The sequence below is a fragment of the Dermacentor albipictus genome, chromosome 1, assembly GCF_038994185.2.
Source record: "Dermacentor albipictus isolate Rhodes 1998 colony chromosome 1, USDA_Dalb.pri_finalv2, whole genome shotgun sequence".
NCBI classification, from domain to species: Eukaryota; Metazoa; Arthropoda; class Arachnida; order Ixodida; family Ixodidae; genus Dermacentor; species Dermacentor albipictus.
In genome coordinates, this window is record NC_091821.1 from 423,844,885 (window position 1) to 423,868,853 (window position 23,969).

A 23,969-nucleotide genomic window follows, 5' to 3' on the forward strand; every position below is an offset into this window, starting at 1 on the left:
AACCCAATGTTTGCCATATTACTGCCATTGCAGTAATATGGCGCAACAAAATACAACTGAACCTCATTTTAACAAAGCATCATTCGATACGAAAAATGCCTTTGTTACACTTTGTTACATCCAGTATTCCTTACAAGCACATATTCATTGCACGCTAATATCGGTAATAAAAAATGTTATATTGTCACTAGCTCTCATAACAAAAGCTAACAAAAGCATAACAAAAGGGCAGGAGCGGTAATGTGGTGCCACACTATGTCCTTGTTCTTGTGTCGAAGGAGCTCCTCACGGACAATCTGATGAATAGTGGACGATAAGTCTGTTGGACAACTCATGTCCACACTGGCCACATTCATCACATTAGCTAGCCGTCCAAATTTCGGTGTAATTCGACGAGTCTTCAGTGTTTTGAAGGTATGGCAGTGCCCTATCACGTCTGATATGGTTTCCAAGTTGTCTTTTCCAATGAGGAAGTTATATAAGTTTTCCGTGATTCCCCTTTATGAGGTGTACCACCTTATCTTCTTCTGACATTCGAGGGTTTATGGTCTTGCACAGTTTCAGAACTTCCTCAATAAATGTGGTGCATGTCTCTCCGGGGACTTGAGCCCTCTGAGCTAACATTAAAGGTACCCTGAAACGATCTTGACAATTTTTTACGAACATACTGAGTCATTAGGGTAGGTCCTTCTGATCATTAATTGACCCATCTAAGTGCTCCGCGTGAAGTGCGTAATTTATTTTAAGGTTTTCAAAATGCATATCGCTGCCGATTGCAGCATACTGCTCGGCAGAATTTTAAGGCGCCCCTACCCATATGATGCAAATCACCCATAAGACGTCAGTGGAGCGAGCTATCCGATTGGCTGACCAGGGCATGATCGATAATTTTTCCAACTTTATGGTAAACAAATGACCTTCGTAATAGTTGGAATGTTAGTTAATTTGTTTTTATAGAAAGAAAGTAACACAAAGGGAATGCACAAGAACAATTTTTCAGTACACTTAAGCACTTGCAGCACACAGCAAATGTCGTCTGCTTGTGTTACAACGTGCTCCGTCTTTGATGAGAGCTGCGCCGTCAGTGTCAGTCTGTCTTTTCACGAGTGCTATGATTCGACTTTGTTGCATTGTGGACTGCAAACGTAGCAACTGGCAATATGTCAAGCTGCGACATCGTGTCCCTCTGCAAGGCAGTAGACGAGCGGACTGGCTGCAGTGCATCGGACTGCCACTATCCGATCTGCGCCAGGATTTGCGCGATTGCGGCCGTCACTTTACACCGGAAGATCACTAACGCAATAGCGTTTCGCGAGTCCGGTATTAGGGTAAACGCAAAGGGGACAGGGCTTGGCTGTGTCCCCTTGCGCGTCGTTTCATGGGATGAACAAAAGTGCAAATGTGAATGGTCTGCATGGTGCAGCCACCTGGTGGCATAGAGCTCAACCAGACACAATGTAACAAAATGTATTCTTTGTTGCTGCTGGTATAAATTTTTCGTAGGAGTGGAATCATTAACACATTGTTTTTTTAAATGTTTAAAATGTTTTACACTTGGTTAGAGCAATATTAGCTCTTTCTTTAGCTAGTTAAGCTCTGCGCCAACAAGTGGCTGGACCGTAGAGACCAATCAGGCAGCTCACGTACGTCTACACTAAAGTTCCTTCATCAGCTTGAGTTTATGCTTCCACCAATGCGTCAAAACGTTCTGCTAGTGTGTGGTTACCGAAATACCAGACACATTCGGCGCTGCGACAGAATGCTCGCAATGCACGCTGCTTCGATAGCTCTCGCTTGGGGTCGATGGCCAAGTGGCTAGCGGAGAGGTTTTGCGCGGGTTGGGTCGGGCTCCAAAACAACCGGAAGTGGACGATGTGACATCGCATCGTGACGCAGAACCAGTGAAGGCGGAGCTTAGCCCCGATCGCTCGCCGAATGAGTTGAGGAGGAAAAGCATGGCTAGGGAGGAGGGTAACTTGTAATTGCTTGCAGCTCTATTGATACGTAACGCTTCACTTAAATTGTGGTGCGAATGATTTACTTAAGCTGTACCCTACGCATCTACAAAATTTGTCCGAACTGTTCAGGGGCCCTTTAATTCCGCTTGTTTTTTCTTAGCATCCGAGTCGCCAAAACACTTCTTGATCTCCTCAACAAAACAGGCCCAAGTAGTTAGTGCGTCCACGTGGTTGTCATACCAACCCATTGCTGTGCCGGTCAAGAAGAAACAACATGTGAAAACAATAGCATGTGATGAATTTCAGCTGAGTTCCCTCATTATAAAGCTATAAAGCCACTGCCTACAAGTAAACGGTCACTGGATAGTGCTGTTGCGTAACTAATTCCAAGTGCGTGCGTGCGTTCACGCGCGCACGCGTGTGCGTGTGTGTGTGTGTGCGCGCGCGCACGTGTTGTGTCCCATACCTTTCAATTTATGCTAACCAACAGTGCTGTAGCAGTCTACATCTCAGGGACTCCAGTGTGGAAAGAAAAACAGTCTTCGCCGCAATTCTATTTCAGGTAACCTTCAAGACTGGCATTATTCACACAAGATTACAACTTATAACAAGCATATTCTAAGCTAAAAATGTCAGCCACTTCTCGTATGAACAAAAAAAGGAAAAAGGAAAAAAGAAAAAAGAAAAAAGAAAAGATGAGAGACTCACCATCTTCACTCATAGCATTCAAGTGTTGCAGTATGGTAGAAAATGGGGGGCGTTCCTACAAGCCGTGCATGCAAGAAACAACAAATTTAGTGTCCCCATTTCAAAGGCCTGCCTCTTGTCTCTATTCACCAGAACACAAATGTTTTAATGAAGCAGAGACTGCACCACTCTTGCTGCTGGCTACCATACTATCCCTACAATATTCACAGCCGTGCCACGAACGAAAACAAAAGTGCTTGAACTACAATTGTACAATTAGTACAATTACAATAAATAGGATGCTTCAACTGACCACACAGGCTTGTCTGTGCTAAAATAACAGTACTGAATTTTGGGAAAAGACGGGGAATGCGGGAGATGGAAATTCAAGACGATGAGCAAAACGTGAACAAGGTGAATGCAGGAGCCAACGTTTCAACAAGTGGACTTGTCTTCTTCAAGGCAAGTCCACTTGTCGCCTTGAAGAAGACAACTCCACTTGTCGAAACGTTGGCTCCTGCATTCACCTTGTTCACGTTTTGCTCATAGTACTGAATTTTGCGTGATCAGCTGGGTTCACCTATTCTATGCTAAAGTGATGCTATTAAAATTATTGTACACTACAGTGTGGACAAAGATGTGGTCATGAACTGCATAAATGTGACACAAACATCTACAATCCTGCTAAGAACACAGGCAACAGCAGCAGTCTTCAAACTTTTTAAAAGAGACTGCAGCATGGCACATGCCTACCTTGGGATCTGTCTTCCAACAGGCAGTCATTAAATTTCCAAATGCAGCAGGGCAGGTGCTTGGAATGGTGAGTCTCTGAAAAGTGGCAGTGTGAGTGATACGAAAGAAAAAAAAAAAGAAGAAAGGATGAGGAGAAAGGAGAGACAAGTTGTGTATGTAACACTTTCAACACTTAATTTTAAAATTCCCTTTCCAAAATAAAATTGTTGCAAAATGTAATGACATTACGAATAAAAAAAATCAACTGTACCTCTTCCTTTTCGACAACAGCCCAAGCCACTTGAAATCCTTCTATCCCCTTGAAGGGAACTTCGTGGGTGAGCAGCTCCCAAAGAACCACACCGAAAGACCAGACATCACAGGTTTCTGATGACGGCAAGCACTGGATAACCTGGAAAGATATGCACGCTGCTGACAATGTGCACATACAGATGGTGACTACCGAAATAGTCTGTGTACTTATAACAAGGAATGCACTACTCAGGGAGGAAATCTTGGCACACTGGAGCCACAGACGTATACAGAGAAAGGCAATTTTATTTTTTTTCCACAGCTTAAGTGTGCAGTCATGCATCTTCTAGGCTGCATGCGAGGGAAGAAAAGTCAATTCAGCTTTCAGCACTCCCTAGTGCATTGAATGCAAAACATATAAATAGGGTCGTTTGTTTTTGGGTATAACCCAATAATTCTCCATTTTTGCACCGCAAACAAAATTTACGAAGCTTGGGTCAAATCCTATTCTCCTCAAAATTTGCCCGTTCGTAAAGGATAATAATAAATGCAGGTGTTACAAAACTAATGAATGCTGTCCACCTTTTATGATCAAGTGGTAAAGTTACATGCCTATTATTATTATTATTATTATTATTATTATTATTATTATTATTATTATTATTATTATTATTATTATTATTATGTTTTGTTTGTTGCCTTTGACACGAATTGAAATCTCCCACTCCTTTCCTAATGCTGTATCAGGTTATATGTCTTCCCCAACTCAGATATGCATTGGTGGTAAGGAATGGAACTTCCAAATCTTACAGTCATAGACTAGAAAGAGTCCAGAAAAAGTTCATAGCAATTTGCCGCCATTGTTCTTGCACTGGCATTGGTCAATCTCATTGCACTTGCACTTTACCCTCACTACCATCCCTTACCTGCCGACAAATTTGCTTAGACGTTCTGTTTGTGTATAAGCTTCGTCACAGGAACCCGAACTGTGCTGAGCTACTTAATTGTGTTGTGCTTTGGATTCTGAGAAAAGTCACATGGCAGCACCAACTATTCCTCGTTCCTGCTTGTCACAGAACATTCTGCTGTGTATAAAATTCAAAATCTGTATAACACCTATTTCGCTGATCTTGATATTTTTCATCAGATACTTTCGTCGTTCCATTCACAGCTTCGTATTGTTGTGTGTTAGTTTTTCTCAATATATGTACGTATTCTCTTTCTCCAGGTGATTTGGCACATTGTCAACTTGCCTGGTGATATGTCCAATGTTGCAGCGGCTTTTTCTTTTCTCGTACATTTCATGTTTTTGTGCATTGCATTTACATGTATTTTACATAATTCATTTCTTACTTCTTTATTCATTTTCCCTTACGTTTGTACCTTTATCTGTACAGATTATTTTCATTGTACTTGTTCACTAATCTTCTGTTCATTTTTGGTTTACCTTGCCTTTGTCAATAGATAAGAGCTTGCTTTAGCAACCTTCCATTTTCTTTGTTGTACGCCAATATTATGGCCAAATGACTTTTCTGTACATGCATATTTTTGTTTTACCTTTGTATTCTTTTTTTTTAAAGCTGTACATTATGTTTATTTTCATTACATTACCTGTGCACCAGTATTAAAGCCTCAAGTTTTTTTCTTGTTTTTTCTGGGCACATAATCTAAAAGCTGGATTGACTAACTTATTTTTATTGACTCTCATCAGACAGTTTTAGTATAGCGTACGCTATACCATTGCATACGCTAAAAAATAGTGGGTCGTCGCTGCGCATGCATTGAACACTAAACGAAATAGCTGGTATAGCGGGCGTACACAAGGCAAATGAGTTAGCATTAGCATTTTTGCGTGGTTTGCGGAGTTTGCGGGAAACATGGCAGCGGTCCCGGCTACCCGCTGCGAATTGAATTTGGCATTGCTTTTGTAAAATGCACTTCATTCATAGCAAATGACTGTGTAAACGGCTTTCGCTTAGTCTCAGGCCGTTTCGACGACAGAGTATTATGGATAACCTCGTGGTGTTTTTGAGATCGCTTCTCGTTTCGAACGAGCCGAAGCCTAACGAAAGAAACGTTTGAGATGTCAGCGCCACCTGTCGCTACAGGCATAAAATAGCCGCAACGACGGCATATGGCCTCAGAGATCCGAAGATATAGCCGGCCAACTAAAATTGTAGAAAACGAGCGCGGCTTAGTGTACGCTATATTGTAGCGTATAGCGTACACTAAACTAAAACTGTCTATTACTTGTTCATGTTTTTTCTCTATCTTTCTGTCGTGAATTCTGTTCTTTTCTTTTCTGTGAAAACTGCTTCTTTTATTAACGGTAAGTTTCTATTCCATGTGTTCTTTTTTGTATTTATATTTGTATTTTTTTTTTACCATGCACCAACACTCAGACCTTACGGTTGTTCCTGGGTGCATTAAATAAGCATCACTGATTATTATTATTATTATTATTATATAAATATGTTATGTCTTGCTTTTTCTTAGCATTCAAATGAGAACCAACATATATAACAATAAAATATGTTCAGCACCTGCTGACGTTGAGTCAACGAAAGCTCATTGCTTCTTTTAGTAGCTACAGTTACAAAATACAACAATGGCATATTGCATTGCATTTCCCATGTTGCATGCATGTAAATGGCGACAGTGTACTAGCAAAAGAATTAGCACAGTGCTGATGTTGCTGTGCATTGTGAACAGTAGCTGTGACATAGAGAGGATGTTTATCGAACTACGTTGCGTACAAAGAAGGGTGACTGATTTGGTACTATATTAATTTTGTCGCAATAGTGTGTGTTGGAAAGCAGTAAAAAAGGACAACAGACTAGGATGACTGGGCCAACAAGTCTAGGATGGATGCAGAAGTTCTCCCAATGCATGTGATGATATATGCCATGTAAGATTCGAAAAAGCATCACATCCCCTTAGAAGCATGCCCGTGTGCACTACTTTTTGTAATATTTAGTCTAAAAAATGTAGAGATCAAAGTAACAAAAAGATAGCCATAACCCTCTCTATCTGCTGTTTTTATTAATGTGGTTGCTTTTAAATTTTCTTTAATAATGCTTGTGAACGATGACTATTAGAGGCGAGTTTGTCACATGAATTGCGAGCAGCTGTCATTGCCATTACATGTTGCTGTCAGTGATTTCGCTGGTTTAAATAGAATCTCTGTGTCCAAAAAGACACCACAGCTTGTGTTTATGAACATTATCAGAAAAATTTAGAACTTTGTGCTACCAGACAACAAAACCCCCAAGTTCTCCCCAGTTTCCCTGTCAAACAACAAAACTCCTGGATTTCTCCCCAGTTTCCCTCTTTAAGAACATCCGACGTTTACCCACCGAATCTAAGGAGTGTCTTACTGAAATAACTTGTAATGCAATTGGCATTCTTTGGGAACTTCATGCACTTTAATGCCCACCCACATCTAACCTCTTTCATGCCAACTTGGGCCACTGGGTGTGTGCAACTGGGTATGTGACACTAGGTATCTGAACAGTCTTGACCAATCCTCCAGAATGGGTATGCGCCACTGCGTAGTTGCCAGGATGTACAAGCAGGACAAGGGGCAAAAATTGAAGAAGTCAGCAACAGTAATTTGTAGAAGTCAGCTGTACATCAAAACAGAATACAGCTATCCAGCTATACATCTAGAATACAGCTAAGAATACAGCTATACAGCAAAAAGGGAAGAAGTCAGCATCGAAAGCAGCCAAGTTTGAAGAAAGAAGTGAAGTGAACAGAATGGGACCACAGTGCGCACTGAGCTACAGAAAAGTGAAGATGTCGGTAACAGGAAATGGAATAAGTTGGCTACACAGAATTCAGCAGTACGGTGTGTCACTAGTTTTCTTCAATGCTATTGCATTTACGTCGGCATTCATTGTGAGATGGGTTCAGATGGTTGAGCTGTTCTCGCGCCATGCAGCGCTTGATACCTTACAGACACGATTGGCCCCAAGCTATCTACATGATGCGTTTGTCTGTTTGTGATGCCCAGACCTGGTGAATGAACCTTTAAGGGGTCAGTTATCACTGTGAGTACTAAACTGGATTGTAAAGCCCTAATACTTACCTATTGTGACTTCTGTCAGTTCACAGATTTATACTTTAATACCTTCAAGTTAAATCATCAGCATTACCACCACCATCAGTCCATTTTTAAGTCCAACGCAGGCAGGAAAAAGGCCTCTCCCAGTGGCTTCCTTCTTTGGTCGAGCCCAACATAGATACGCAAATTTTAATCTCACCACTCTGCCATCCACTGCCACTCTCAACAATGCTTTCCTCCCACTGGTGCCCAATCTTTTTCTCTGGTAACTCATTAGTTATTTCTTCTTTTAACTATGTAACTTACCATTTCTATGTCTTCCTCATCATCTGAAATAGAATATCATCTACCCATGTTTCATCTCTAATCAACACTACTGTCTCTCGATCTCTTGTTATGCCTATCATTTTTTATTGCATCACTCATTACATGGCCTTTAGCTTCCTTTAGAGTTACATTATCATCCTCAAAGTTTTGGCCCCATAGATCATTAATGCACCAATCAATATGTGCATTTTCCTCAGTTATCCCCACAACTAACATGCTTATCAGGCCTCAACAATCCGATTAAGATTTAAATACGCATGCCACAACTTCAGCACCAGAAATAAGAAGCACACATATACACACACAAAAAAAAGAGGTACAATCAGCCCCAAAGAACTCACCTCAGGGGCCATCCAAGGCAGCGTTCCAGCCAGTGACATTCTCGTTGTAGCACCCAGGAAACGAGAAGCACCAAAATCACATATCTGATAAAAATAAAACAAGACCGCTCTTTCAGTCCCTGAACTTCAGAGTTTGCTCAAGCTCCGAACATAAGAAAATGCAACGAATGCCGCTCATTAGAGATGGTAACATGCAGAAAAAATTCATGTTTTAATGAAAAGTTATTTAGAAACAATTTTCTCAATTTCTTATTTTGCTTGTGTTATTTATCCATTTTATTACACAACCTACAAATTCCAGCATTTTATTGTGCTATCAATATATGTTCTTTTACTTCATTGCTTTATTACCCAACATTCTCGGACTCAGCTTATTTTAACTGATTGTGTAACATTCCAGAGCTGCCACCAGGACCATGAAGGATACCTTAGTCGACGAAATTGAATTAACCTTGACAAGCTGGCGCCTTTTCTCTTTGTGTGTGGGTGTGAGTGCACCTGAACATAAATACACACGCTTTTTTCCACTTCACTCCCACTGCAACACACCTGCTGTGGCTGGGAATCTAACCAGCTACCTTTTATATTCAGCTGCAAGACAGCTAAGCTACAAAAATAAATACCAGCAGCAGGTCTGAACTTATTTTGGTTAGTACATGATATGGTCATAATTCGAGTTTCTTTCAGCAAACTCTGCTTACAGAGACACTTCGGCTGAGGGCAAGCACTCCTAGCAAGTGGACAACTTGCAAGTAAGGTCAGGAAAGTTGGGACTCGGCACACAAAATTATTTTAGAAGAACAGAGTATGTGGCACAATCCACTAGGTAACAATGTTATAATGTCTTATAAAGACACTCCACATATTATTTCTCGAGGACGCATTTCTTGTGCACCGTAGGACGTACTTTCATTCTGTAATGTGTAACGAATGCTTTTTGGAAAAACAGCAAATGTAACATGGCTGCCTTCTGCCACTAGTTTGCGAACTGACAGCTTGAAACTGGTTCTCACGTCGGAAGGCCCGACAAGGGGATATGTATTGAACACTGACTAGCTTTAATTCTGCTACTTCAACATGTCTCCTGCAGTAATTAAGAAACAAACTGTGCACTTTAGTTAATTAAATAACCAATCAGTGATTATCACACATTTTCTAATGTCCACCGGCAAAGATACTAATGTGTTGCTGAAAAAACAGCCTGTTTATCTCTAATGCACTGTACTTCATTCCTGTGCAAACCACTCTGACTGCACGACACTTCATATGCAGAAGAGAAGACTCCTTACCTTGCATGTGTAGTCTGAGGATATAACAACTGTGGAGTGAAAAAATAAAAAAGAAATTCGACTAGGTAAGATGCGATATTATTCAAATTTATTACCACTTTACAGTAACATATTGTAAAAAGAAATGTCTCCTTCAGTTTAACGATTTTATTCAGAACAATTTTCTTACCGAAGTAACTCATTATAAGTACCCTGGCATATGCATAACACCTTTCTTGGTCCAAGCACGTCGACACTATAACTGTTAACTGCCTTCACAAGTCTTTCTTTTTAAGACGTTTGTTAAATTTTTCAACATCTGATGCTCTCCTTCAGGCATATAACACACTTACATGTCCTGCCTTAGAATACGCAGTAATAGTGGGATCCTTACACGAAATTAAACAGAGAAACTAGAGAGGGTCAAAAGCAAGTTATCCAAATTATTTTAAGTTCTTACAGTCAAACATCTAAATCAGAGCTATTGAGACAAATGGGATTACCTTCCATACGATAGCAAAATCGTGCTTCCCATTTGAAATTCTAGTGAACGGTCACTAGAATGTCAACAAATTGGCCCTCTTCCCTTTAGCAACAGTTATGCTACTAGACAATGGCACTTATTAGCAATTACCCTGTTAACATCACACAACATCTGCTTTATGTATTCCTGTTTCCCAAGAACAATAAATGAGTAAAACAATCTTTCTGACCAAAGAGTAACAAAGGACTCATTGTCACATTTCGAAATGCATCTCCGTTCATGACATTGCTTACATGCGAGTTTGCATTTTTGTTGTTCTTTCTTATTGCTTTGTATTTGAGGAACTGTAATTTGTTTCGTACAGCAATGAGCTTTGTAATATTTATTGTTTTTTAGTTTCATACATTTACCACCTTGTACAAGAAGCAGTAGCTATAAATAATTAATTAAATAAATAAATAAATAAATAGAAAGTGCAAGATCACATCTTATTCACAACCTCTACATCTTACTATGTTCAGCTGCCTATTAGCCATAAGCAACTAATCACAAGACTAGTCGCAACAGCAGTGCTTACATTATAGAACTCTAAAACAGTTTTCAAGACAGCTGTAAATTGTGCCTGGTACTGAAGGGCACCACCTCACAAATATTACCCAATAAAATGTTTTAATGTGCCTCGTACGAGTAGAGTTACTGGCAGTCAAATAATGTCCCTGCAATGCCTCTGTAATCCTTTCTGTTGCTTGCTGATTGCTAGTAACACTATTTATTGTCAGAGAGTTCAATAAAGAAACTTCTGCTTGAACAACTAAGATGGCTGAAAGTAGTATTGTTCGTCAATTCAACTGTAGTTTTAATGCAAAGACTGAAAAGTGTGTATGACTAAAACAATGCTTGACAGTACAATAAGCTTCAGCTCGAAATGTTCAAATTACGAAACCTCGAAATCAAACCAAATATTCGAGAAAAAGGACCATTGAATGTCGACTCAAACACTGAATATTTTCTCAATTCTAAACAAAGTGAAATATAAAGGTTATGTGGGGACCATACCTTTAAAAAACATAGTCACCATATGCAAAGTGTTATGCTACAGCACCGCACATCATTTTAAAGAGAAGTAAACATGGTGAGATTGTCCAAACAATAAATTGCTTTGCCTAAATCAAGAAAACAAATTTGGAAGCTGCCTAACGATGGGGCATCCTTAATGAATGACTGGAAATTACTGAGTGAAAGTCAGATACTCCATGCATTTGCTCTGCAACTACCGCAGCTCCCTTGTGGCAGAATTATTTGGAACAGTCAGTACTTGCATGTGCATCTTTCCCTGTAGATTCCAATAAGTGTTGCCATCTTTTATATTCGAACAGAAATGAATATTCGATGATATCAAATAGTGTATTCTTGAATCGAATACAAATTGAATAGCAAAGGTTATTATATTTGTATTCAAAATTTCAAATATTCACATGCACATCGTTTTAGCACATCAAATTTTAACACATTAAAAGCACATTACATTACAAGTGTGCTGAGAGCAAGTGGTAAGCCAACAAAATGTAGTGTAGGTGTCTATCTGTGCATTATTGCATTTGGTAATTAGCTGACTTCTGAATTTACTGCAATGATGAGTAGGTGGAAGCATGAACATGAAAGTTGAACATATAGAATTCATGGTTTTAATTGTACAGGATAAAATATCTTGGCAAAAAATTTGCATAGTCATTTGCAATGCACAAGAACTCACATAGTTTCTCATGTATTGCTTTTGTGCATACATTTGCTACCGTTGCCCCACACATGGCATCTGTGGCTGACGTAATAATTTAACAGGGCTCCAAACACAAATGATAACCGCTACAATTGTATCACAGGTCTCCTCACAAGGGCCCCAGAGTTTCTTGCCATTAGGAAAGCCCAACTGAGTAATAACACAGAACTTTACATAGAGTTTAGACACCAGAGTAAGGAAAGCAAAGCACAAGGTAAGTATGCAAAACCAAAATTGGTAGGCTCAAACTGAAGTACAACAGTCCGAAACCACACAACACACATCAAATATTATCATCATCATCAACCTCACCTTCAGTGGGCTTCGTCTGCGAGCCACCAAATAAAAGCAGTAATTCTGCCTCTGTCTTAAAATATGTAAATTTGAAATGCCAAAAAGTTGACTCGTAAAAAAATTTGCTTTTTTGCAATGCATGCACTGAGATATCAGTACACTCAAGTAAGCGTGAACACTCTCACCTATGCACCAACTTGCAAATACAAGTCATGCACGAATTTGGCGAAGCTATCACTCCAAAAGGGCAAAATGAAAAAGCTTACCATTCTTAGATTTCAGGTCTCTATGAATGACTTTAATGGGTGCTTCTTCATGCAGGTAATGCATACCTGTAAGAGCCAACAGATGGGAAATGAAAACTTATGATACAGGACTAGTCAACAAAGAGTAAGTAGCCTACAAGGAGCAAACAAAAACGAAACCCTTAGGTCCCACATCACAATGTCGTCATTGTATATTTTTTTTTTGCAAGTCTACCAAATATCCTTGCCACTTACCAGCAGCAATCTGAATGCCCCAGAGAAGAATCTGACCAAAGCTCAGCATGGAGTCATTCTCTTGCATCGCCAGAAAAGCATATAGGGAGCCATGTTCTGCATACTCTGCAAACACAAAATAGACAAATGATGTCAGAATCCTGAATGCACAGCTAGTATCATTCACGATCCACCACAGGCGTCTTGGCACTCTGTTGCGAAGCGCAAGAACCGAGCTTCAATTCTCAGCTGGAGTGGCTGCGTTCTGACGGTGACAGAATGCAAAATGTCTGTTTCCTGCCAAGTTGACTTTAGTCAAAGAACCATGACTTCCAATGCAAGCAGCCCCCACCAGCCTTACTAGGTGTCAAAAGTAATCCGGAGTACCCACAGTAGCGTCCCTAATAGTCAAGGTTCAGCTCTGAGGTGCAAAAATTTATTTATTGATAGATCACTCACTCACTCAATCAATCAATCAATCAATCAATCAAGCAAGCAAGCAAGCAAGCAATCAAATATTTTTTTTAATATTCCATGTTGTAACATGGAATATTATAACTGTGTAATAATGTAACAGATAAACAGAATAAGCCCACAATGAAACCCTGTTAGGTATTCTGACAAAACAGCACTCACCTGTGATAATACAGAAATTCGGCGCCTTGGTAGCAGCCCCGTAAAATGTTATGATGTTCTTGTGGCTTAGCACACTCAGAACTTGTGCCTAGAAACAAGCCAAAATACTCATGTCGGGACATTGGCACAGCTCAGATGTTACCACCAAGTGACATGGGTGCATTTGGTATTAGCATGGCACCTCTCGAAAGGTAATGCAAATCACACTTATTAGAGTGCTACCCTCCAGGTTAAAATGTGCACTGAAAAAAACAAACACACTTTTACATAATGAACTTACTTGAAACTGCTGTATATGATGACAGCATAAGCACTAAACATTCACTAGCCCTACAACAAGGCAACTGCATCAATTACACAACCATTGCAGTAATGGTGAATGCCTAAAAGAGAACACACCTGTCAATTTGCTTTCTGACGAATGCATTTCAGACCAGTACAAAATCATATGGACTACCGTGAAAGCAACGCACACAGCAATGTGCACTGGGAAACATTAGGTATATGTACCCACCCTCTCAAGTAAAGCACTGGCAAATTAGGATGCAAATGCACCTAACACCATTAGTGCACCAAGGCTTTCAGTCAGAAGGAGGGCAAATTTCGACAAGAAATGACAATGTGTTTTAAATGTTATATATATATATATATATATATATATATATATATATATATATATATATATATATATATATATATATATATATATATATATATATATATAGTGCTTTTTAGGATTCTAAACCTTCCAGTGAAAGGGGGGGGGGGGGGCTTTCTACAAAGGTACAATTGTAACTTCCCTCTCCTGTCTCTTACAATTTTCCCCCCCCCCCACCACTGCCAAGCACTTCTTGCCTGTAATTCACAAGAAACGAGATGAATCAGTAATTTTATTTGTATAAGGTTAGGACTTCAGGCCAATATGTTGGGAGAAAAGTTAACAAAAGGCTGGCTTCACATGCAAAGGCCTTGGCCTCAAGCAAAGCCATACATCTCCTGAGGTGAGCACATGGTGTCATTATGTTTGCCATATGCTTTCAAGCATTAAGAATTCCCAAAGCACATGTCACATTGTTAGTGGTTGTCTATATACTGCTGGTTGACTGCCGCATCAGTGACATCTGTCTCATTCTCACTATGAGCTTCGTTGCGAGTCCTCCATCTCATTTTCAGTGCTCTGGTTCCCATATGCAGTTTTCTGTAAATACGAGCTGGTCTTTGAGCTGAGAGTGGCCAGTGCCAAAGGTAAGGGCAAGAAAACTGGGCAAGTTCAAAAGGCTTTACAGATTTCGAAATGAAGAGATATGTGTGAGCACATCATCAATAGTGCTTATGGATACAGAAATAGAATTTGTAAAGAAGGATCAAAATTAATTTAATCTCTAGGGTTCTATGTGCCAAAATCACAATGTTATTATAGATCATGCCGTAGAAGGGAACTCTGCATTAATCTTGACTACCTGTGGTTCTTTAATGTGCACCTGAATCTAAGCACAAAAGCGTTTTCGCATTTCTCCGCCCATAGAAATATGGTTGCCACGGCCGGAAATCGAACCCGCGACCTAGCGCTTAGCAGCACAATGCCAGGAGTCCGGGTCAGCTGACTATGACAAAAGAAGGGGTGGGGGGGTCGTTGTCACCGCCCCATTGTTGGTGTGCCACTGAACGAAGTATCATGTTCACCAATGCACAGGTATTTAATGACAAGGATTCTCATGTGCCCTGAACTCACAGCAACATTTACCTCTTCCCCTACTGTCACCCGTCAAAGTGTGGCTATTACATATCCTTTAAAACAGTCATGTTAAAATTAAGCTTTCTATTTACTTCCTTTTGAATTTGATATATTTTCTGTTGCAATGCAATCGAATATCAAACATCAATTTTGCAACAGATACGGCTTTATAGGAGTCTGCGTGCACTGTGATCGTGTTTTTTTCCAAGTGGTTATGGAGGCTAGATGTCTATGCCACTCAACTGCATAACAATTAAGTTATTTTTGTAATTTGTAGCAGAGTCATATGGGTGTATTCAGGGGAAAGGGAAGTATTCACAGTGAGCTCGTGCTAATCCCCCCCCCCTCAAAAAAAAAAGAAAAAAAAAGAATTCTGTGTGCCAGGACAACTGGCATAAAAACATACGGAACAACACCCGCCTGTCCCATCCTCCTCCTCCTCCTCTGGTCAAGTGCAAGCACCCCCTCCTCCCCCACCCAAAATAAATTCCTGGCTGTGGCACTGCCCAGTCACACCCACTGCAATCCCCAAGTTCATTTTTCATGTAGCAGCAGCCACACAAAGCAAGATAGGTCATCTGACAGCTCATAAATTGTGCTCTAGTTTACCTTGCATGCAAAATCATGCAAAATGATGGATGCTATAAGCTTTCCAAAATAACTTCAGAACTACTTAATAGCACTATTCAATGTATGATGAGACAGGAAAGAGAAACACAATTTCACTGAGTAAGTTTTCAAAACTTTGCTCACGTTTTTCTGGCAGAAAAAGATTTGACTATTGCGATAAAAATGAAGGTCAAACTTCCCGTTTTGAATTTCCTACCCAAATTGTGGTGCGATGCCAACGACATTTATTTTACGAGCCACATCTCAAGTTATTTGCACATGTTTAGACCCTCTTTGTTCAGGAAAATATCTATAAAAGTTGCAAGGTTGAATGTTTGTTTGCCTTGGAATACAACCTAATTCTTTTTTTCATTTATAGACAATTAAGCAACTTGGAGAAGGCACTGCCATAACCTATGATGTTGCACATAGCTGGCAACAGGAGTGTAAGCATGGTACATAGGTTGGCACACCCACTAGTGAGCACACTGATTCATACACACACCCCGTTGACTTCCTAGATGTGGGATTGAGCATTAGTGAGTGACAATAGGTGTGACTGAGTGAGATTATGAAGAGGAATAAGCCCCAGATGACATGTCAACAAAATTCAGTGACAGTAAGTCATAGAAATGGTGGTATCCTTGCGTACGTATGGAATAATGCACCGTGATGGGTACTCATTTTACATCCAATTTGTTTATGTCAAACACGGCAGTACATGAGGCAGAAAACATGTGTCTCTCGTTTTGATTATTTTATAATTTCTTTTTTTTTGGGGGGGGGGGGGGGGGAGGTCACCTAAAGCACAGCCAAAGTGTTAAGGCTGTTTTAAGTATGTTAATTTTTCTTTTAGATTTTTATCAGCTTCAGGGTAACCCAAAGCAGTGCTGAATGTGTGAGCATACATGCCGATTGTCTTGGTGTATTTTTTTCCTTGCTTTTAAGTTCACTCCAACTACAGTCAAAGCCTTAAGAATGTTATGTTTGTTTGTAACTTTTTTTATCTTCAGACTTCAACATGACTGTCGTGCACAACTTAGAGGTAGCAAATGTCCTTGCTGTGTTGGTTGTGCATTTGTGCACGTGTGTGGTTGACACCGGTGTCTCCATGTCCCCTCCGAAGTCATTATCCGAGCAGCTCACGACAGCTTAAAAGGGAGGCCTGGTTAGTCTGCTTTGGGGAAAATGCCACCAAGCTACTCCTGGGAACCTAAGCTGTCGACAGCACAATCCCTTGACAAGGCCCTCTCTGTCCTGAAAGAACCACCGTGTTCAAGGGTCACTTTTTTTGCATCACCATGATGAATGGACTGACACAGCTGACTCAGTCGTCATATGCCCATTTCTTTCTGAACTCTCTTTCACTGTGTTAATTCCCTCTGCTCATGGCTAATCCTTCAAATGTATGATATGTTAATTTCCTTTTTTTTATTATAATGTTGCTACTGTCATGTGTATACGTCTTACTGATTTAAAACCAGCATTTCGCTAACTGACTGATGAATATACTTTGTCTTGGTTCATGTAAGTCCACCCCATTTGCTTGCGGCTATGCCGAGCATCTAACACCCACCCGCTTTTGTCATATCTCGGTGGAGACCTTGTTCCCGCACCGAAACCATGACACAGTGACTCAGATTGGATTTGAGTATGAATGCGAGTGACTTTCGGCAAGTGTAAGTGAATGCAAGTGCAGTTTAGTGCGAGCGTATGCGAGTTTAAGTGGGTGTTCGTAAGCGCGCTGATGAATCTGAGTACACGTGAGCGTGAGTGAGTATATAGCTCAAAAATATGTTGGCGAGCGATTATGAATGAGTATCCACTTATAGTTCTGATCTATGGTGGAGTGTCACCACCAATCTCTTGTTTTTGTGTGCTTCCAGAATTAGCAAGCCTCTCCTTAGTGTAAAGCAGACCAAACAATCTATATCAACTGAATGTTTATTTTTAATGTCACCTTGAACAACACCGAACACTATAAATGTTGGTCTGACAGCATAATGCAATGAAGCAGAAGACATTAACAGCTTTCAACATCCTTTGCTTCTTCCATGTCCAGTCAGTCTTTCATTAGTCTGTGTTTTGCTTTGTCAGATTATGCAAGGTGAATTGATTCCTGGTTCACCTTTTTTTTATGCTCGTTCACAACTTAAGCAATGCTTGGAAGCTTTACAGAAGTGATTTTGTCAGATGTAGTGCGTACATCACGTTACGTCTTGGTGCATTATGTCACTGGCCAGCTAACAACAGCAAGCAAACAAAAGTGTGACATAAGTTCCATTTCTGTGCCACTGACTTTGGTAAGCACCAACTACTGGATTCCCAGCCATTATGTGCAGAAAACCATAAGCTTACTGAAGCCAAAAAATCTAGAATAACTTTAATATGCCCTGCACAAAAACAACAGAAATACTGGTGTTCTCCTTTTTGAAACTTCTTTTTAAGGATTGTTAGTTGTGGAACCCACCTCCTTTTCAAGGACCAAAAGCTTCTTCACAGCCACTTGCAGGTTTTGAGACTTCCACTTAGCACGATATACACTCCCGAAAGCACCACCTCCACACCTTTCATAAAAATGTAGGTCTGAGAAGTCCACTTCCAGAAACGGAGGGCATGAGAACTCGGAGCTTGCACACTCTGTCATCAGATCAGCGTCACCGTTGTGCCACGATGCACTGTCATTGTTCGAGCGCTCGTCTTCAGCAAACTCCTCACTCGTTGGCAATGTCTGCTGGTTCGTTGACAAATCAAAGCTGCTGCTCTCAGCCTGCGAAGGCGCCAACGTGCCCAGGCCTGCCAATTCAATGTTCGTGGAGTTGGTTAGCTGCTCCACTCTGCTAGAGCTTTCCTGGAGGTCGCTGGAATCCTGGTAGGAGACGCTGCCCCCAGACTCGGCAGCCATACTGGATTAGGCCTGTAAGAAATGTATAGTTAAGTCTGAACAGCCAAATATTGTGTCTTGTTCCGTCTTGATCTCTTTCATAGTGTATACAGTTTTTATGTATTTCTGTGAATTGTGGAGTGTATTTTTGTCGTGCATCAATGCTGTATGCTGGTTTTCACGTGTGAAACAGAGCCCGGCATATAGTTCTCGGCATAAGGTATGTTTTGTCTGCCTCCAGCCATTTGCCTCATTTTGAAAGCATGTTGAATGTTGCGTGTGCAAAACATTGACACAGCGCCCTAATGAAATAGATACTATTGCCACTACAATACCGGACATAGGCTCTTGAAAGTACTAGCTGCACCAAATAAATGGGATGTTTTCTTTAAATCATCTGCGACTGTATCAAGCACTATAACACTCGCGTCATCTATGCCAGCTTTATTGATATTCTTAGGCACTTCTTGAAGACATCTGATGTGGTAGAAAGAAGTAATTTCACTTCTCATATGGAGCTCTGAATTTGCTCCAACAACAACGTCATCTTGTAAAGAATGCATCTTCGCGCATAGTAGTGGAAGCAAAGATCTAAAAGTTAATTGTCGTCTTCGCGCGTTATTTTTATGCGACGCGTAAACTAAAACTACAAGTAATTATATTTGAGAATGCATGACTCTGAAAACTACGCAATAAGTTCTAAGGCAAGCATGACGCTATTTGCTCTTCCATTGAATGCCTCGCTGCATGCAACTTCTCGTTGATTACGCAAGAGCGTCATGATATAACGGCACGGAACGCTTCGAAGCAATGGACAGGGAAGCAGCCACTCACGCGTAGGACGGAAGCGACCACAAATGTCATGCCCTGATCATGATAACCACTTCCCATCCCTTGGCAATCGGGCAGTAGTGGTCCAAAGTACTCAAAAGTGTTTGACACATAGGTAGCTGATGCAGTATAAGACAATACTGGCCCAAGTCAAATAAATGTCTTGGCATAGTTAGAGAAGCGTGAGACAGTAACGGTAGCAGTACATAAAGCTGTTTTGCAGGGCGCGCGTTGCCGCTTCCGCGCGGATACACCTCTGTGTAAATGAAAGGCTGCTCGAACTCGCACGTTCTGCGCGACATCTGCTTCCGAAACCCTTTGGAACCAGATAAACTTGAGCCTCGATCATTTCAGGTCATGACGCATATTCTACTAAGAACGCAAGCTAGAGGTCCTGCGACGCTGTAGGAGTCCGGAATAAGAAGATATTACACCCTGTTTCACAGACGGTCGCAATCCGACTCCCTCCCAGAAAACAGCTGGTCAGCAGTTTCTTCAAGCTTTCAGTACCACCACAAGTTATCACGATGTAGACCCAATATTAACGCATAGAGTTATCGGCAATAATACTATGTGCGTGTTAGGCCGTTCAGATCCGCAGTTTTCGTGATCGATTGCTACGCTATTCTACGTACTCCTCTGGAACTTGCGCACTACACCGCGGCACGACAGCATCGTAAGGAGCTTATACATAAATACCGGGGTAAAATAAATCAGTTTCCCTTACCAAAGTTCCCGGTTGGAATTACATAAAGAATATCGGGAGGTGACACACTGATATCATGAGCCTTGCGTACTGTGCAGGAATTTTAGGCCTAGATGAATGCAGACGATTTTTAAGGTCACATGACTTGTATCTGTTCGTTTGGCCGCACGGGGTGCCTCGCTGTTCCAGTTCAGGCGGATAGCAGGCAAGCTAACCATGAGAGGAGGCGTCCAAATTTAGAACAACGCGCGGCTTTCCTGGGCTGCGAACTTCGTCGAACGCAGCATAAAAACAAAGCTGGGTGGCCTCTGAGAGGAGCTGTCAGTAATTTCAACGTTCACGACAGCTGCTGTTTCTCTTTCTCTCGCCGGTGACGAGACGCATGCATGCCGAATTTGCCATTCTTCATAAGAGGTTACGTTTCCTCACCTGCGAAACTGTTTCATTTATACAATCATTAAGATGAACTACTGGTGAAAAAATAAAGCCACTTTTCATTCACGCCAGACACCGTTCCACAAGGCGCTCGTAAGAATTTCGCGTTCATGTGTGACCATCCCCGGTCCCTAGAACCGTTGCACGCAGATAGATCCCTAGCTGCGCGCTTCGGTCGCGATTTGCGATGAGGTTGCCCCTACAGCTGCGCAAGCCAAGACAGCTGACAGAAAGCTTCGATAGATATAAGTGCAGGAAAACTGAGAAACTTGACTATATGTGTGTGTGTGCGTGCATCGGTGCAATAAACTATCCTAGCTGCTAAAACCTAAATTTCCATTTATTCAAATTATCGCTTCATTCAACGAACACCCCGGCAAATTCAGCTTACTGCTTGAATTAGACAATCTGTCACAGCTGGTTTTTGGCAATGTCTGTGTTCAGAGTGTCAGGCAACTAGAGCGCCGCTCTCGCACATGTTGTGGGAGTGTCCTGTTATATCAGCTAAAATAGCAGTAGCTCCGGAGGCTCTTGCGTCTAAGTGGGCCGCCGTTCTGCGCAGCTCCTACCTCCAAACACAAGAGTGGGCAGTCCAGCGGGCCTGAGAGACAGTGACGAGGCAAGGCCTTGAAGTCCCCTCATGGGAGACCTGAGCCTGGGTCGTTAAACATTGCCGGATTTACATTAAGTTTGTTTCCATCCATCCATATATATTGCAGATTTCACTTTGGCATGCCATTCAGCATTTGGTCTAGTATATTGTCCTTACACATAATTAGCATTTACCTTTCTTTAATCGCAGAAATATATTGAATATTTTTTTTTGACCTCTGTACAAGTGTGAAACAGCTACTATAGCTTGTACAGGCCACTGCACATACCTTGTGTTCTGAAAAGAGTGTCTGACTGAAGTTGTGTCTTCGAGAAGTTTGGGACATTCGGTACTGTCAAATATCAGTACTAAAAAGAATTAACACACATACATGGCTACATGTTCACATAGTCATGTGTGCATATACTTATATGCGTGCACGTAGGTGAGAATTTCACTTGTTGCCACAGATATATAAGTTCGCAGCTAAAGTCAATTACTGTTCAGACACACGTAGAACCCCATGAAATGCACTTCTTTTTTTACCTTCGAGGCCCAAAGAATTTTTAGGGGAATGGGTAAAAAATACAAATAGGAAACAGAACAAAATGCAGTGAATAATAATAACAATGAAAAAATTTAAGTAACGCTTTTGTGTACAATGCTGGCTAGTGCATTGAGGGAACGTTGATTATCACTAATAGATGCTATGTCAACATGAAGGCAGTTCTATTCGATTGCTGTCATCGTCATCATCATCAGCAGCAGCTTATTTTATGTCCACTGCAGAACAAAGGCCCCTCCCTGCGATCTCCAATTACCCCTGCCCTGCGCCAACCAATTCCAACTAGCACCTGCGAATTTCTTAATTTCATCATCCCACCTAGCCTTCTGCTGTCCTCGACTGCACTTTCCTTCTCTTAATTGGCACCCATTCTGTAACCCTAATGGTCCACCAGTTATCTAACCGATGCATTACATGACCTGCCCAGCTTCATTTCTTTCTTTTAATGTCAATTAGAATATCGGCTATCCCTGTTTGCTCTCCGATCCACACCGCTCTTTTCCTGTCTCTTAACGTTAAGCCTAACATTCTTCGTTCCATAGCTCTTTGCACGGTCCTTAACTTGTTCTTGAGCTTCTTTGTGAGTCTCCAAGTTTCTGCCCCATATGTTAGCACCGGTAGAATGCACTAATTGTGCACCTTTTTTTAATGATGATGGTAAGCTTCCAGTCAATATCTCTGAAAATGTCTGGCATATGCGCTCCAACCCATTTTTATTCTTCTGAGAATTTCCTTCTCATGATCACGGTCCCCTGTGAGTAATTGCGCCCTAGGTAAATGTATTCCTTCGCAGACTCTAGAGGCTAGAGGCTAACTGGCGATCCTGAGCTATTGTTCCCTTGCCAGGCTGTTGATCATTATCGTTGTTTTCTGCATATTAATCTTCAACCACACTATTACACTCTCTCTGTTAAGGTCCTCAATCATTTGTTGTAACTCATCCCCCATGTTGCTAAACAGGACAATGTCATCTGCAAATGTTCGGTTTGCAGATGACATTGCATATGAATTGCTGTGCATGGTAAAAAATAACCAGGAAATGTTTTTGTTTTACAGACTGTGATGCCTACCTTATAACGATGATCAACGGGGTGCTAAATGTACTGTGCTGGTAAAATAAATTTGTTGTGAAGGAAAGTATGGCGGTATATGTTATGAAATAAATTCAGCTGCCAAAAGTTTCAATAAGTTGCTAAACACGGGAGGAAAAGGCTGGCGTTCATGGCTGTTATGCTTGCAGTGCAATCATAGTTGCCGAGCATAAAACAAGCCAAGTTATTCTGTATAAGTTCCAGGGCAGTGATCAGTTTTTCATGCACTGGATCTCGCACAGAAGCAGCTTATTTAATCTTTGGTCGCATTAACGTTTTGTAGACTAATAGTTTTCATGAGGAGGGAGTGGCATAGAATTTGCAGCCTAAGTAACGCAGCATGCAGTTAGCATTTTAATGATGTTTTCAGTGCATGTTGTCCAATTTAAATGCCATCATAAAGTCGAACCAATTTACAACGACGCCAGTTTTAACAATATATAGAATATAGCAATAAGCGTTTGATGCACTGTCGACTTTTGTATGTGCTCTTTGGTAAAATAAACCACTTACCAGAATGCTTCCATGCCACATTATTGGTTACAACAAGTAAATCTGGCTGCTAAGTAAACATCTCTGCCAAAAGGAAAAAGAACACATTGTTCTTGAGCAAAAAAAAAGCTGCTGCTTCCATAGGCGAATATACCAGAAAACATAAGTATCAGTAGTGGTCCTGATATCTTATGACAATGTGTTCAACCAAAATATGCACAACTCTTAATCATTGCCATGGCCAACTGCATTGCACTTAATATTCGTTAACGTAGGTGTGTCAGCAGTGATACAATTACCACTCAAATATTTTTTATCTTGTTCTTTCAAAAAGAGTTGTGCAACACAAAAATATTCATACTAGTGCGCTAGCACCCTATGCCAGACTTCCACAAGATGCCACCACAAGCACTGCAATTCCGTGATACATCTTCCAGTATTCAGGTATGTGCCCATGCCAGTATGTCAATTGCCATGGTAGAAATTTATTCGCTACAAACACAAGGAAACGAAAATGTGTTAATACAACAGTGCATAAGTCCTGATGCATTAAGGAGAACAAAAGACATAGTCCATGAATGATCGAAGGTGACCCCTGTATGTATTAATGTTATTGCTATGCCGCCCCGAGTTGGTGTGTTCGGCAGTAGTTGATACCAACAAGCATGAACATCAAAGGCATTTTGTGGTTTATAGCATGGTACCCATGGCAAATATGCAAGATGACC

General features: G+C 41.0%; 1 protein-coding gene across 3 annotated transcripts in view; it reads right to left on the minus strand.

Annotated features, from left to right (window-relative positions):
* LOC135897136 (mitogen-activated protein kinase kinase kinase 20-like) overlaps positions 1-20,641 on the minus strand; it is a 48,413-nt gene extending 27,772 nt beyond the window's left edge. Inside the window, exons 1-10 of one of the 3 annotated variants that reach the window (XM_065425714.1) lie at positions 20,496-20,641; positions 18,116-18,562; positions 13,302-13,389; positions 12,687-12,791; positions 12,453-12,518; positions 9,653-9,681; positions 8,364-8,447; positions 3,649-3,789; positions 3,399-3,473; positions 2,667-2,721 (exon numbers count right to left, since the gene is read on the minus strand). In XM_065425714.1, coding sequence (XP_065281786.1) covers positions 2,667-2,721; positions 3,399-3,473; positions 3,649-3,789; positions 8,364-8,447; positions 9,653-9,681; positions 12,453-12,518; positions 12,687-12,791; positions 13,302-13,389; positions 18,116-18,550 — 1,078 coding nt within the window. In that variant the 5' untranslated portion in view covers positions 18,551-18,562; positions 20,496-20,641. Of the gene's footprint in view, positions 1-2,666; positions 2,722-3,398; positions 3,474-3,648; positions 3,790-8,363; positions 8,448-9,652; positions 9,682-12,452; positions 12,519-12,686; positions 12,792-13,301; positions 13,390-18,115; positions 18,563-19,363; positions 19,867-20,087; positions 20,406-20,495 lie in introns of those variants that run through there. The other 2 variants (XM_065425702.1, XM_065425708.1) reach the window with 2 other exon arrangements.
* Between the last annotated feature and the right edge of the window lie 3,328 nt (positions 20,642-23,969).